The sequence below is a fragment of the Temnothorax nylanderi genome, unplaced genomic scaffold (assembly GCF_030848795.1).
Source record: "Temnothorax nylanderi isolate EJ_2023f unplaced genomic scaffold, tnyl_v1.0 TNYL_tig0210_pilon, whole genome shotgun sequence".
Taxonomy (NCBI): domain Eukaryota; kingdom Metazoa; phylum Arthropoda; class Insecta; order Hymenoptera; family Formicidae; genus Temnothorax; species Temnothorax nylanderi.
The window spans coordinates 213638-230755 of NW_027249272.1; the positions used below are offsets into that span (position 1 = coordinate 213638).

At 37.9% G+C, this 17118-nt stretch overlaps 2 protein-coding genes across 2 annotated transcripts; both read left to right on the forward strand.

Moving 5' to 3' along the window:
* The first annotated feature begins 207 nt into the window (after window positions 1-207).
* On the forward strand, window positions 208-13069 carry Ple (tyrosine hydroxylase ple). The gene is made up of 7 exons (XM_071717344.1): window positions 208-647; window positions 7281-7392; window positions 7719-7844; window positions 8083-8142; window positions 8988-9807; window positions 10714-11077; window positions 11368-13069. The coding sequence occupies exons 1-7, from the start codon at window positions 579-581 to the stop codon at window positions 11533-11535; spliced, it is 1719 nt and encodes a 572-aa protein (XP_071573445.1). The 5' UTR covers window positions 208-578; the 3' UTR covers window positions 11536-13069.
* Window positions 13070-13388: 319 nt separating this feature from the next.
* Window positions 13389-16715, forward strand: LOC139779113 (uncharacterized). Its single transcript, XM_071717368.1, is given in 7 exon segments — window positions 13389-13476; window positions 14118-14352; window positions 14529-14642; window positions 15035-15235; window positions 15452-15548; window positions 15797-16085; window positions 16462-16715. Coding segments are annotated over 7 exon segments (1191 nt in total). The 3' UTR covers window positions 16629-16715.
* Window positions 16716-17118: the final 403 nt, after the last annotated feature.

Consider the following 17118-nt stretch of genomic DNA (forward strand, 5'->3'; position numbering starts at 1 on the left):
AGGGATCCCCTCGTGATGGACTTTGTCAATGGCAGCAGCGCCGGCGGCGCTGTGACGGCAACGACGGCTGTAACGGCGACGGCGGTGGTGGTAGCGGCGGCTGCTGCTGGTGGACCACCCGAAACGACGATAGGGTGGGGGCACCCCTGACCCCGGCATTAGCAGGCGGTGAAGGGAGGCAACGTTTATATGCGGCGGCAATCCGCCCCGTAGACGCATTCGCTCGTACGCTCCGTCCAAAGCGGACTTAAGTAGTAGAGGCTCGTTGTCGTTGCCGACGTCCTGTCGTCGTCGTTTGTCGTAGTCGAACCGTAGCAGATCGGACGGATCGAGGCCGAAGAGGACGTAGCCGAAGCATATCGGGATATTAAAGTCGGAAAGCGCGCAACGGGGAGTCCATTCGTGTAATTTCTCGCAAGCGGCAGTGAAGAGCTCACGCACATCACCTTCAGCTGCAGTGAGCACTATCAGGCCGAGAACCGACGATAGAAAGACGCCTAAGTCGATCGACCGTCGAATTGAGAAAAAAAACCGCCTAAATTAATCGTTATCAGAGAAAGAGGAGTGATAAAGAAGATATGATGGCAGTCGCAGCCGCTCAGAAGAACCGCGAAATGTTCGCCATCAAGAAGTCTTACAGTATTGAGGTAAGTCTTATTTTTAAATAATTTGATAAATAACTAGACTCGATAAAAATAATGCAAAAGTTGTTAAAAAGTATTGCAAAAAACGAGAATGAGAGGGAATGAAAGAGAATGTTGAAAGCTTCAATTCATAAATAAATTTTCAGGTAAATGAAAATATAATTCTTGTTAGACAAATACAAAATAACGTTTCGCAAAATAATAAATATTACTTAAAAAATATTTTGATATAAAATATTACTTTACTTTTGTTTGTATATTTGTTTTTCTCTATCAAAAAATCGTGTTTGATAAATTTGTCATTTACATTTTATTTGTGAAAAATTGTTATATTTGCTATTGTCAAAATGCTTCTATTGTTCTATTCGCGTGCATGTCAAGAGCAACAGGTTCGATCAAAAAGACCTTGGTAAGCGCGCGAATTCAACCGTTCGTTTAAATCACCGTTACATGCACGAACGTCTCTGAAGACGGCTGAAAATGTCACTCTAGTTTCTTAACACGAGAATTCTTATATTTCGACAAACGCAGTTGCAAAACTTGATCTTGTTGTATATGCGACAGTATGTTATTTATTGAATTATATAAAATTGCTGCACTTTGTATTCATTACAGAGACACGAGTGTCTCACGACTGCTACGCCACGCGCTCTGGCTTAATTATACGATTTCTGTACATAGCGAGTGTTTGCTTTTGTAGTTAGATTCTCGAGATTTTTCTGACTAACGGTACATTTCGAAATGGGTGAAAAAATTGCGTCAGAAAATCGCTTAAAGGTGCATGTGTGTCGGTTCCGCTCTTTCTCAATCTTAATAACCGGAGACCAACGCAAGTGAAATTCTCACGTAGGCCCGGCGAAACGGAGAAGAGTCCTCGCGCAGAGAAAGTAAATGCGCTGCGTTATTATCCTGTTTACGCAATGTTATTGACCTTGTCGCAATATTAATGAATATTTAATTGTCGAGGTCACATTTTTGTGTATGTGGGCTTAATCATAGAATATCTTCCCAATCCAGTAATCTACAAAACCGGTCTGGGGCAAAGTGTTGACGTTTTCAAATTATTCGGTCACTTCAGATTCTGGTCACTTATCGAAATAGTAAACATGTAATTAAATATATATACAATATTTGTACAAAGCACACAAACAGTAAGCAAACATTTCAATTGAATTACATAGAATGATAGATAAAGAAAGATTAGAGTCTCAATGTTATTCCGTTGCGAATCTGGCATTTCAATAATGCATTTCTTTTTTGGCTCTGGTTAAAATCAGAAAACATGATAAGAAAGATACGAAGAAATAATCCGTTCAATGTCCTGTTCGCTTCGTGCATAAATTTGCATAAGCTTGAGAATCGGTTCGCGCAAAACCGCTGATGCAAGATCTATGGCACTTAGCAGGCGCGAAAAATTCAATCTGCTGAAGAAGCGTGAGTCCCAACAAGATTACACGAGGAAGTAGCCGGTCACAAGTCAGCTGTTTTCGATTACAGGAAGATGCGGCGGCGGTTGGGAGAAACCGGCAATTCTTTTAACTCGCCGCGAATTTACTTTTCAATCTATCTGAAACTCATCGAAAGATAAATAGCGTCCTTTCTTCTCGCCAGACGTTACGCAAATCGTTAAAATTATTTTCGCCTCACCCCCCCTTTCTCCCGCGAATGTTTGCACTTCTACTTGATGCATAAAACTTGATGCATTTGCACATGTTCCACGACGATTAGTGTAATAACAGAAATAAACAATTGTAAACGGTTTTACGTGAGACTTGCAATTATCGATTGTCTCTGCGTAGTCATTCTCGAGTACGTAATATTAACTGGAATCGACGTGTAACAGTATTTTTTAATGTACGTACCGTACATATATACGTCTATTTTGCAAATTACAACTCGCAAGAACTCGTCTTTCCTCACGTAACTATATTTTATCTCTAGGATCTTTATCGCACATTAATGGATTTTAATCGATACTTTTTCGAGGCTGTCACGTTTTTCTTTCGTTTTTCCGTCACGTGTATAATTCACTATGGATTACGATAGCAAGGCCAATTCCGTTTCTATTCGCGTCCAATAAGTGACAACTTATAATCGCCGCTATTTACGAGGTTATTCGCTTTTTTTCTTCGTAAAGTACGCATTTTCCTGTAACGACGATGCGAAATTTCTCAACGGCGTAAGAACAACAGGCAAGGTCTATGTCTCATTTTTCACGTGATATCGTACTTATCTGTTTAACAACCGCGCTAAACATACATCGTAATCGCCACCTCGATCTTTTCGACTCCTACTGTGACTTTTCCGAACGATCGCGATTTATTGCAAAAATGCTACTAGCGCGAACAGTTTACACATCGCTGTTTGCGGATTCGAATGCTAATCGCAGACTCGCGGACTTTTTCCCAGAATATTGCAGTCCTCATTCGTGCATAATTGCGATGTTGCGCGCGTTAGGTACCGTTACCGACGAGTAAAAAAATTAATATTCCCTAACACAATATTTTTTAAGATTAATACCTAAACGTGTCTCGGATTTGGTCTCTGTGCTTTCTTTTCAAGACGACACCCGGACTTCCTCTAACCATTGTATGATTTGTTATTTGCATCTGTCTATATAAATACGAGAACACGTCACTTCGGTGTGACGACTTGGTCAATCTTACGCTTTCTCCGCGCATATTAGCGGTCCATAGAATACTATGGACCGCTAATGTGCGTAGGTAGACACAACTCACTATAAATCAGTGAAATTTAAAACTGCATTAAATGGAAAATTAAGAGGATAATTCTATATGTAAATACATGTAATTAGTATTATAAATTTTCGAAAATATACAGATTTTTTAAGGGCCGGTTATTCCAACCTGTTGGTAAACTAACCAATAGTTAAATCATATGTATGTCTTTATTTTTCCTTTAAATTAGACAAAGACATATGATTTAACTATTAGTTAGCTTACCAACAGGTTGGAACAACTGGCCCTAAATAATCTAAATCTTTCAATTATATTCTTTCATCTAGAAGAAAGCATCTGCCGGAGAGTATCTGGCGATTTCAATTCCGGCGAGTAGTGTCTTTCTGTTGTGTTTGAAATGATAAATCTCAGAAGCAAATATAGCTATATAACGAGCACACTTAATATTCTCGATTTTATACGAATACATACAATTGCACTTGTTCGCTTTGAATTACGCGTGTAATAACTACGATTTTTATTTATTTGACGATCGTGACGAGTCTGAGTCATTCGAACGGAACTTGTGCGTGCGCACACGCGCCGGATCTAGATGCTGAACCAGATCAAATCTAGAATCGGTTATGCACGATCGATAGTTATCGCGCGAGCAGCGGGGTGAAAAGTAAACCGACCTTGAGTAAATTTCCTACCGCGATCGCGTCGCCAATGCGGATACTATTTCGCGTTTCTGTTATTCCGGATATGCAACCAATTTAAATAATTTAAGCTAAATGAAGCTAGTTAAACAGCTTCGTTATCTAATTGAAATTAATAAATTAATTTGTATATGTCCAAAATTTTTTGTTATCCTTTCAACCGTGATAAAACCGGTCGTATCAGTTTTTTTTTTTTTGCGAAAATTCTGATTCGAGCCTGGATTCCGATATAGCGACTGATGATCGTGAGCGATTATGGGTTGTTTTCCTCAAGCCAATCACCTTGCCCTAGAAGCATCCGTCCACGCGGTCACTTGCTTAAACTCCGCTTTAGAATAACATTAGAGCGATCGGCGAATTCGTGACAGAATTACACCGCGGGTTTGTTTGTGATTCTACAACGCGATCTGATAGCATCCTCTCGGTATCTCAGCCGCTATTGCCGATCGATCGTATTGAGCGGGATTATATCGTCGCCGTTGCAAAATCAATCTCCGGCCTTGCGCATGATAATTATGAATATGTTATAAATATGAGAGTGAAGTAATATAGAGTTGTATAGAGCGGCTGAGAAAGAGAAAAAGAGAGAGACATGCGAAAGAGGCCCTGAACGCTGCACCCCGCACCCGTTATTCGCCTTCGGAAGTCCGCTGCACGCATGCTGCAATCCGCGTCGCGCGTGCAACTCGCGTGCGCGTGCTGCATGCATATTCATCTATAACATTTGCTATGCTAACCGTTTTGCTTAAACGCCGGCTATTTCGCCCGGACCACAGCGACCTGTCTCTCTCTACCAGGATGAGAAGGATCATGTTAATGCGGAATTTCGATGTGTGCATATATGGTTTACTATCTCGGTCGTGCATTCAACTGTATAATTGTGGTTTTACGAGCTTCTCGTTCGAATTGATACGCATAGATAAATGCCCGATAGGGGCTTTACCGAAGTATGCGTTTTTCCAATCGCTCTTAACTGTCCTTGTGTACTACGTTCGAGGAACTTTGCCGATTATTATTGCCTATTATTGTTTTCTTGTTATATACGTTTTTTTTTATTAGGCAGAGACTTCTAAAAATATAGAAATTTTTGATAATTTAAAAAAACAAACACTCAAAACTTACAAATATTCTACTAATAAAGGAAATTTTTTGGAACTGAACAAATCATTGTTTGAATAGATTGAATGTTACATACCGCGTGGTAGATAATATATGCCCGATTCCACGGTGATTTCTCGTAGCTTGCTGTTAATATTTAAAACAGGATTGTAAATAACGAACTATAAATATGATTCTTATGATTGTCGGATAGACAAAAATCAATCGCGATAGCAAAATCCGCTCGAATAATTGGGCAGTAACGGTCGTAGCGAACTAAGTTATGCAAGCGCAATTTTAATGATCAACCTTGGTTATATTATCCATAAGTCATTACGCCGCATTAGCACCGTAATCGCTTGACATTCGCTTGACTAGAAATACATTAGAAACGCTTATTCATATAGTAGACAAATAGGATAAATCGAAACTTTCGATAGAAACGATGACAAAATTTACACGATGCACATGAATATATTTGTATCTCGCCAATTCGGAGTAAGCATCCCGATTTAACCTACTATTATTTGCACTAATTATTTAAGTACCTCTTACAGTAAAATAAAGTATAATTTTTAAATTAATTAATTAAGATGCCACATTATATCATATTATGTAGTCTTTCAAGAATATTAAAAACGCTAATTAGAAATTTAAAGATAATTGCGATGAGTATCCGGAATAAAATTGACACGATCGCATGAGAGAAGGAGAGAGAGAGAGAGAGACAGAGAGAGAGAGAGAGAGAGAGAGAGAGAGAGAGAGAGAGAGAGAGAGAGAGAGAGAGAGAGAGAGAGAGAGAGAGAGAGAGAGAGAGAGAGATCCTGTTCATCTACAGACGCGACTCCTCCGCTGTGCAGTGGGTAATTACTCGACTTGCTGACTCGAGGTCGTTTCTTTTGCATCTTCGGCCGTACGTTCGTGCGATTCCACAAGGTCGGAAACAACATTCCTACGGCACCTGCCGTTTGCTCAATTAGACATTCGCATCGTTTATTTGCCGAGTTATCGCCGCGCCGAGTTTTCATTCTTTTTCCCTCGAACGGCCAGTCACCGTCTCGCACATCAGCTGTCTAATCGACAAATATTTACATATATTTGTCACTTTCGCGCACAACAATCGCAATTCGCACAGACAGCTGACAACTCCGGGCGGCTTTACGATGGGAATTAATTAATTCATGATTTTATCGATGCATTTAGATGAGATTTGTCACGCATTTGCCGTTTCTACGATTTGTTATCGCGTTGCGTGTCGCAATTCCTCGACATAGTCCATCCGTTCCATCGGTAAAGTACTTGGCCCACTTAACGATGCGCGTTGTTAAGGGATTGCTAAACGCTTTCTCTAAACTATGCCAACCGACTTTGCTGGAAAACGCAACTGGGTCTCCAACGTGGTGTCTATACGTACGCGGCGACAGCCAGGAATTTGAATGATCGGTGGCGCATGTTCTTGTCTGTTTTCGTCAAATGGGAACGTCTATTTTAATCTTTGTCTCTCAGAACTTATTATTTCTTCATTCGCGAATAAAATCCTAGATATCTTTTCCATATAAAAAATTCATGTAGCTAAAGAAACATAAGTATCTCAGGTAAAAATTTTTTCATTAAATGGCAAAATAAGTTGTAAGTGGTATTATATTAATTAGGGGAGTGATAATAAAATAAAATTTTACTTCTTCTAAGAACTGAACGGTAATAGTCATGCAAGCTCCTTTCCATTCCTCCATCGGAATTAATTCATTTCCGATATTTCAACGACAGCAGGATGGTATGTCGCGAAAATTCATTTCCGTCCCTTTTGTTCGTTATCCGATTTAAGCGACGCTCGGTCGTACTGACGGGTTAGATTTCCGTTTCGTCTCACGTCAAAGGTAGCCACGGACAGACCACGCCGCGGAAATCGGAACCTGGCTAGTCAAGACGAAAGGATATCCGCCCTTTAAAGTTCTAAATTATATCTATAATTGCTTGTGCGTCAGCAATGAAATACGTGAATGCCACAGAACGGTACATTGGCACTCTGGGATTTAATCGTACAGAATTTATATGGATATTTTCAATATTTTTATGAATTTAATTTATCATAATTTTATATATGCATATATATAAATCGCACTTTGCATTTATATTTTCAGAACGGGTATCCAGCGCGACGACGTTCTCTCGTAGACGATGCCCGTTTTGAGACGCTGGTCGTCAAGCAGACGAAGCAAAGCGTACTCGAGGAAGCTCGACAGCGAGCGAATGGTGAGTCTTGTGAATGTTATTTGGCATGATTAATTCTTTTTAATATTATACTATATAATATTATTTATTACCGCGTCAATATACATATATGTTTGATATGTATGGAAACAAAATATTTTTGTATTAGATATATGCATGATTTGCTGTCTAAAATATTATATTTATGTGAATATGCTTGTATTAGAGAAATGTATACATGTTTACTATTAAAAAGACTTTTCAAAACGTATCTTTTTGCCAACGTAAGTCATACAAGAACATAGCGAGACAATATATGCGCATGTAGACGTTAATGTTGCATGACTCGTTTCTTTGTTATCGGATAGACACGAACGTGGATCAGACAATTACTTGTACTCAGGAACAACAGGGACAGGGAGAGCATTACATCGATGTTTCATCAAGTGACGACGAACAGATGGAGTCATTAGTTTGCGCAGCAAAGAAAGAAGGTACATAGATGTTGCAAAATGTATAACAATTTTTGGATAATTGGGGCGTGACATGCATTTTTATAGAACATAATCGCGTTGATTGTTATTATTAATACAACGACTTTATTATTTAATGCAACAACGCATAATATTTACTGTAATATAAAGTTGATTGACGCTAAATGCATCTGCCGCCAAGTATTCAAGAATGCATAAATGTTGCATATAGCATGAGCATGAAACTTATAACTTTCAGAAGCGAAAGCGGAGGCTTCATCAGACAGCGATGGAAAACCGGATGACGATGACGACGATGGTAAGTATTACGTCTTCTATGAACCCTGATCGTAATTGCGTCCAGTCCGGCGCGTGTCGCGAAATGTCACGTTGCGCAATAGAAGTGAAACAGGAAGTGGGTGATTGCGTGCGAAGAAGGTACCGCGCGCGTGTTGCAGAAGAAGGCGACGGTAAATGGAGGGTGAAACGATCGCCATTGTCGACAGTCGACCAAAGGGCGAGTGCTCGGTCGACACTTGGGGTGAATTACGTCTGCGAGCTATTTCCGTCTTTTTTTCCAACCCGCCTCCGGCCTCCGCGGCCGCTTTGTGCATTTAGAATCGTATTACCGGAGCGCGGAGCCTTTCTCGAGATTTCACAAGCGGCCCTGCGTGGCAGTAAATGTGTAACACGGTTATTCCTTTTCGCGTTACCTTCCATCTCGCCGGCACGTCCACGCCCACGACAATGACGGCTACTTTGCCACTTTTCCGTCGCCCCCGCGGCCAAGTAGACGGTGCCGTTTCCGACGTGACGGCATAAGGCGCTATGCGAAAATGGACTTTGAATTGCCCGATTATTACCGTCCGCGGAAGTCACTTAGGGTACTCGCGAGAAGTTGTCCCCAAAAAGAATCGTTCCCGGGAAAGTTTCATAGATCAAATTTACGCTTTTCTCATTCTAACTATATATATACATGTATATCATTAAGACGCTCATATTTTCTCAAATGTCGAATCTTTGCATAGAACGATGTCACTTAGCGACGAAAATCTTTTTAAGAGAAATCTTGGCAACGGTTATTTGACGAATAATTCAAGTTCATCCCGAAAAATGTTGAATGTCATTGTCAAACAAAGCTAGACGATGTTCGATTTTCCGCAGATGCTGGACTAACCGAGGAGGAAATAGTGCTCGCGAAAAGTATAGCCGAATCTACGGATAGCGAGCAAGGCGTGCAGAAAGCAGCGCTGGTATTAAGATTGCGAGAGGGCATCGGTTCTCTGGGCAGGATCCTGAAAACGATCGAAAATTTCAAGGGCGCGATCACCCATGTCGAGTCACGGCCCTCCAAGAAGGAGGGTTTGCAATTTGAGGTCTTGGTTAAGATCGACATGAACAGACAGAATCTGTTGCAACTGATTAGAAATCTACGACAGAGCTCGGCCTTGGACGGCGTGACCCTGCTTGCCGACAATTCCGTCAGCATCAAAGATCCCTGGTTCCCGCGTCACGCCGCCGACCTCGACAATTGCAACCACCTGATGACCAAGTACGAGCCGGATCTCGACATGAATCACCCGGGCTTCGCTGATAAAGAGTACCGCGCTCGTCGCAAGGTCATCGCCGAAATCGCTTTCGCCTACAAGTACGGCGACCCGATACCCTGCATTCCTTACACCGAGACGGAGAACGAGACTTGGTCGCGCGTCTTCAACACCGTGCTGGACCTGGTGCCGAAACACGCGTGCGTGGAATACCAGAGAGTTTTCAAGATACTGCAAGAGGAGAGGATCTTCGAGTCCCACCGTATACCGCAGTTGCAGGAAGTCAGCGATTTCTTGAAGAAGAGCACGGGATTCACTCTTCGACCGGCCGCCGGTCTCTTGACGGCGCGGGACTTCTTGTCCAGTCTTGCCTTCCGCATATTCCAGAGCACTCAATACGTCCGCCACATCAACAGCCCGTATCACACTCCCGAACCGTAAGTGCTTTTTGTTATTTTTTTTACTTTCGTCAGTTAATTCGAATCTATCGAGACAAAAAATTAATTATCCGAAACTTTCTTTCAAATATTCTCTATATATGAGATAACGTTATCCGAGAATTATCCTATAAAGGACACGGATAAAGATTAAATTCAAATATATTACACATGTCGTTTACAAATCATCTTGTTCGGAAACTTTTATGATTCGGTGCGAGCTATAAAGCATACAGATAAAAAGAACACGCTATACATGACACACTAGAACGTAATGAGACTCGATAAAATATCGCATCGAAGGTACAAAGCTGCGATGCGTATCTTTACATAAAAATCGGGCATTGTAAAGGTCGCACTGGCTCCGCATCACGGCTGCCCCTTCGTGTCAAACTGCACGGCAATCGATATTGCGTTATGACGGGAACCTACACCCGCGGTACACAGAGAACGATGATAATAGAATTACCGCGCCTCTCTAAGCTCGTAATGGAACTCTAATTGGCTTTTAACGACACGATGGCGTTGATAACTCAGTTCCACAGTTACGAACTCGTTTCTCCGTGTAGCGATCCACGTCACAGTTATGATTTCCAAGAACTGTAGGTATAGCTTTGCAGATTGTAAGAACCGAATGGCTTCTTGAGTACGCGCCATTTATCGTGATGACGTATCTTAATTAATTTTAGAATGTTCAATTTATTTAATGCAGTTAAAATCCTACTGATGTAAAATTACCCACTTAAATATTGCAGATTGCAATAATTTGCAATAATTCAGAATCTCTAAAATTAACTAAAATTGATAAATTTAAGCACGAAACGGAGAAATAGAACGGACAAATTTAAGGACGCGGAAGACGAGCACGTGGCACCATTCTTTAAATTTATTCTGTTCTATTTGCAGAGACTGCATTCATGAGCTCTTGGGCCATATGCCGCTTCTGGCCGATCCTAGTTTCGCTCAATTTTCGCAAGAAATTGGACTGGCATCTCTCGGTGCTTCGGATGAAGAAATCGAGAAGCTATCAACTATCTATTGGTTCACGATTGAATTCGGTCTCTGTAAGGAAGGTCCCGAAGTTAAAGCTTACGGTGCTGGCTTGCTGTCAGCCTACGGCGAGCTCTTGCACGCATTGAGCGATAAATGCGAACATCGAGCTTTCGATCCATCAATTACCGCTCTCCAGAAGTATCAAGATCAAGAATACCAGCCGATATATTACGTGGCCGAGAGTTTCGATGATGCCAAGGAGAAATTCCGTCGTTGGGTAAGTACGAAAAAGTTATCCAGCATTATCTGTGAATGGAATTTGATTTCTTTTTTTGGAATTTGCCAAGGAAAATTCGGTAAATTTAATTTTCGCTATATGTACTTATTGATAAACTCGAAAATAATAGAGAATTAAAGTAGAATAGTTTTTTTTTATATTCTTGATTACTCTAATATTTTTAATTTTTATTTATTGCAAATAAAGACTAGTAGCCTGTTCACTTCCGCTATCTGTTACTTCTCACTTTGGTAGGTGAGCTTAGTCACGAACCTTGGTTTCTCTTACAGGTGGCCACTATGAGCCGGCCATTCGAGGTCAGGTTCAATCCGCATACGCAACGCATCGAAGTCCTCGACAGTGTTGATAGACTGGAGGGCCTGATGTCCCAACTCAATACCGAGATGACCCACCTTACAAATGCCGTCAACAAAATGAAAGCGAGACACTTCGCGTAAGAATGAGAACTTCCGCGTCTTCGTTTACCGAGTCGGTTAATTCCTTTTGCAAACCATCGAACCTCGAAATCGTTCATGTATTTAGCCAATTAATCCTTGAACTCTTTGATGACAATAATTTTCGACAATCTCTCAAATAACAGCTAATAATAATTATACTATAAAAAAACGTTTTTCCTAGTAATTGTAACAGAGCTTAATGAGTCTTTTAATGATATATTTCGAAGGCGTATTAGTGTGTGTTCGATTGAGTAATTTTAAGAAAGTTATAAGATTTTATTTGTTTTGATTGCGAAAGATTTATTTGTTTTAAATAAGAAAAACATTATTAATTCCATCGAGGCTTCAGCTTCCAGGTTCGGTGGAGCACGTCATTTCATCGTTATCATTTTTATCGCGTTACTCGTCCCTCATTTCGTGTATAAAATCGTTCATTTGCGTTGTTATACGCGTGTACGCGCGCTGATTATGCCATGTAAAGAGTGAATCTTTGATGCACGCAAACGTCAGCCTATATTGCGTATCTATTGTGTTATAGATATTCCGTCAAGACAATCATACAACTTAATTGACTTGAATAATGAATCATGTTGTGGATTAAGTAATTCGTGACAGTGCAATCTCTTGTCCTCGAGAGTATTTTTGCCAAATGAGCGGAAATACATATCACAAGGTTATCTTCGAATAAATAGCATTAGCTTTTTTACCAATAGCTGCGCGTACACGCGTATGAGAGAGATTCTCACATTATTATTATTTTATTGATTATTAATTATTATTATTTCGTTCTATTCTATTATATAATAGTGTATTATTACGTTATTATAAATTAATTTGTTTAATCCAGCAAACACTGGCATCTGCCCCGATATTTCGATAGTGCAGTCTACATTTAGCACAAGTTATAACGCGAGATGGTTGTCGCTAAGAGAGTTATCGTAGTCTTGTAGAACTTATAGAACTCGCGGGATTGATTCCTCACTGCGATAGAATTTGTTGTTCAAATGTGAGCGTACAGTATTCTCTTCTTTCACGGATTAATTGTCATACGGCGGCTGTGTGGAGTCGTTGGACAGTTTTCTCCCGGACTAGCCGATAAGAAGTGGGCGTTCAGCGAATATTCTTATCGGCTTGTCGCACTTAATTTAGAATCTACCTGCATCGAATTAAACAGTATTTCGTAAAGAATATCTTTAAGTTGTGTTCTTACTTAGATAGTCCGCATCTAGGCGCTGTATCGCTTCTTGCCCGATCGAACTGTTTGGAGACTACAGTCCCCAAACAGTTCCGGAAGTCACGAAGCAAACGTTGCTTTAGAGAGATACTATTTAGCAAGTAGTGCGAGTCCCCGCTTGCGCACGCTATGCCATCCCAATCGCACCGACCCGTATGAAATATTTTTCTCGTACGTGTACGTGCGTGTAACCCACCCTCGTTAGATTGTAGTGAAGACGGTCAATACATATGACATGTTTCCTTTGTATTATATTGTAAAGTACTCAGAGCATAATAAAAAATTAAGATATGAATCTTACACGTGTTATTATCTTTTTACGCGACACGTCTCTGTATAATTATGAAGTGAAAATCCCGTATAAATGTGCGTGATATAACTATTGGCGATAATTGCCTTATCGCCATATTAGCCGTTACGATCATCAAGCGATAATTAAGGCGTAAGCGTGGACATAATTGGAAATGCTTGAAACGAAGTGAAATTGCCTCTTACGCTGTAACGGACATCGCTTCAGAACGCGTGTGTCACTCTGCAAGTTCTTTTTTCCTTTTCCCTTTCTTCCGGAACGCTTTGATTAACGATTGGAATATAATAATGAAAAGTAATACTTAAACAAATGCGTCTAACATCTACTGTGAAATCTCTAGTTCTCATCGTCGCGTTTGCTACGCAATGCGTGTACGCCAAATCGCGGAATGGATACGGTAAGAGAAAGCGATGTCCTCTCTCGTCGACCAAATGACTTCCTTCTTTACTCATCAGCTTATTTCGACGAGAAATTCTGCGTGCTTGAGTGGATCATCTACCTGAAGCGACTCTCGTTAATCGCGTTAATGTTGTGTGGCGTCGTTTTGTATTACGTGCCCAAGTCACGTTCATGTAAGTAGGAAAAGGAAAAACGTCAAGTGAAAGGAGAGAAAGAGAAGAAAGAGAGAAAGAAAGAGAGAGAGAGAGCGAGAAAAAGAACTTTTATTATCGCTTGTAATTTTTGATTGACTTTTAAACATAATTAAAATTTAATGTAATATCGCATTATAAGAATATTTTCTAACCGTAAATTTCCGCGATTTATTAAAATAATATACATTATAGATCAGTTTATAGTTTTAGTAGTAATATCTGCTTCAAGCATTTTGATATATTTTATTTTAAGCTAAAAAGAAAGTTTTTCAGAACTCTCAAAATTACTTCTGCTAAATTTTCTTTATTCATTAAATCACAAAAAGAAAAGAATAAAGTGACTTGCCCTGAATTCATGTGGCTAGACTCAAATTTTCTTATAATATGTAAAATGTAAATAAATCATATTATAGGTAAATATATTATATTATACATGTCTTTTTAGATGCTCGAAAAGCATGTTGCATCTTAATAGATACTGTTGCAAACGGATTGAAATTTATCTTAAATACAAACGGAACTGAACACGAAAAGATTAAAGCAAGAGACGAAAATGATCAAAATAAAGAGCTAAGAATACAAGAACTATATCGAAAAGTATACGAAGAAGATGCAAAGGATTATGGACAAAAATACAGTAACAAGACGAACTTCGACAACGGTAATCATAAATCGATAAGGTCAGTTATATTTTTGCATAGATATTTTATCCCTTCTATTTATGAACTAAAGCGACTATTAACTTACGAAAGCACGATCTGGATAAAAGATGTGGCTTTATTTATGCATCATTATGCAAATATTAACGGACCGCAAAGATTAATGTCTAAATAAATAATATGTAAGCATCTCGTAGAAAACACAAAAGTAAGAAACATCGCACAAAGCACTGTGATGGAAAACGTCATCGACAAAATCGTCATCGAAATGAGGCCAACGATGTATTACCGGAATCCGATGCAGTGATAGTGTCAACCATGTAAGTATGTCATATCAAATACAATTGTTTTATACGACTTAAGTAATTATGTATATTATTGTCAGATTTCTGACGAAATTAAATAATCCAACGCATCAAAAATTACATATTTTTGATAAGACATGTGCCGCTAAATCACCATTTGATCTTTTGCGTACTTTACCTTTAAAATGTCATTTAGCTGATACATGGAGAGTGCAAATGATCAAGCACGTGCATTTGATAGCATGTATCTTCTTTATTGAAAATAACGAATTATATTGCATAATATTGCATAAATTCTTACATCAAGATATATATATATATATGTATATATTATACAATATAATTCGTTATTACGGAATATATATGCAATAAGAATAAGAATATATCAATACTTGTAGCAACAGCCCACAACAGATAACGATAATTCATGAGAAATGCGAAAAAGACAATGTGATAATTCCACAGAATACTTCTCCGGAAATGAGAATTATACCATGTACGATGTCGGCGGATAAATTAAAAAATAATACTGATTTGCGGTAAGAATTAAGATTTAGATTCCAACACACAATTTCAAAAATTATTGATAAAAATGACAAGTATAAACTGATGTACGAAAGAAATGATTATCAAAAATATAATTATATTAGTAATAACGGTAATAACTTACTGATGACGAAAGTTTTCGATAATTTAGAACAAATTAATTATGTTCATTCTTTGAACAAGTAAATTATAACACACTGGTGATAACTGCAGGGAAGCAAACAAGGACTTTAAAAGAGAAAATTTTTCGAAATATTATTATGTTTTAGAAAATTCAAGACTACATCTCAAAAGCAAGAGGACGTAAGCGACGATATCGATACTGATACTGAAAAATTACAGAATAAACAAAATTTTGATTATATGGTATGTATATGTGTATATGGTCATGTAATCGTTATATATATTATATTGTAATATAATATTATTTTGTATAAATATCTATTACATAAATTTTACGGTATTATATAGCGATTGAAATTGTAAACTATTATAGTAGATTAACTGTCCAATTTATTATAGTAGAGCCTACATAGAAATTACGAAATATAATAATTATTTTCAAATCGACTACCTTATGCTAATATGTATTTACTTAAAATTAAATTTTTCAGAAGCATTTCAGAAGTTTTTCAGAGGAAGTTACAATTGCTTTCCCACATCAATTAAGTAAAGATTGCACGACAAGAATTATGAACAAGCCAATGGATCCTCATTATGGTAATTTACACTATTTTGTGCGTATGTTACATAATAAAAATAGATTAACAATTTACTACGTAATAGAGAAATTATTCACAAAGCGAGAGTTACATGATAAATTTCGAAAAGAAAGCCGTCGATTTCTTCAAGATATAAAGAGTTTTACTCACGAATGTTATGAAAATTCATCGATTACAAAAGGTATGTACTAATAGAATCTAATTAAGAAAAAAATAACATACTCTATTCCCAGATTATCACGCGAAAATATTTAATATGCAATTTTTAAAACAAATTTAATTCTCCTTTCCTCTTTTTTATTTCTAAAAAACAATTATAAATTGTAATATATATTTTTTTTATTTTAAAAATTATTATATTCTTACGTTCTTGTATTCACATATAATTTTTCGTAATAACTTTCCCGTAAATGATACGTTTAATTACAATGTTAAAATGCAAAAATTTATTGGAAATGTTTATTAAAAAGATATGATCAATTATAATAATTATTATAGCAAGTAATTGCAATATTTAATATTGAGAAAACTACTAAATTAATTGAATCGTTATTCAGATCGGATCAAACCAGTTTTGCTGCGAGTTGTAAACTGGTTGTTTGGTGGTTGTCCAGAGGCATCGAGACGACACCGAGAACAAAATGATGAAGTCGGAAAGGAAGAAATTTTCAAGTCCACCAACATGTGGCTCCCTGAAACGAGCGAATTGTATCTGCAGCAGTAAAGTATAAAGCAGTCGATAAACGCAGAGATCTATGTTATTACCTCAACAGTGTGACATGAAGATAATTTTATCATAGTAAATTGTTAATCAACGACAGTATTTTATCGATTTTTGCATAGCAACAATTACTTTCATTGACATATCTTTTTTTATGTTATTTGCAAGGGCTTAGAATGAATTTATGTATTTCTTCTTTTCTTCATTTCTATACCTCTAATAATATAATAAAATATAAGTTATATTGCAATATTCATTCTATGCATACATCCACGCATATACATCTAATAATTTTATTATTAAATGGAAAATCTGGCGTCCAAAAAAGTGTAATGTGTTTAGCAACTTATAAACTTAAAAATGTTTATAGTGCTAGATTTTTATTCATCATAAATTCTCATAAAAAGATAATTAACATATTCGTAAAAAATATTCTATAATTACTAAATTAGTTGCCTCAGCAGTTATATAGCATTTATTAAAAGTAATTTGA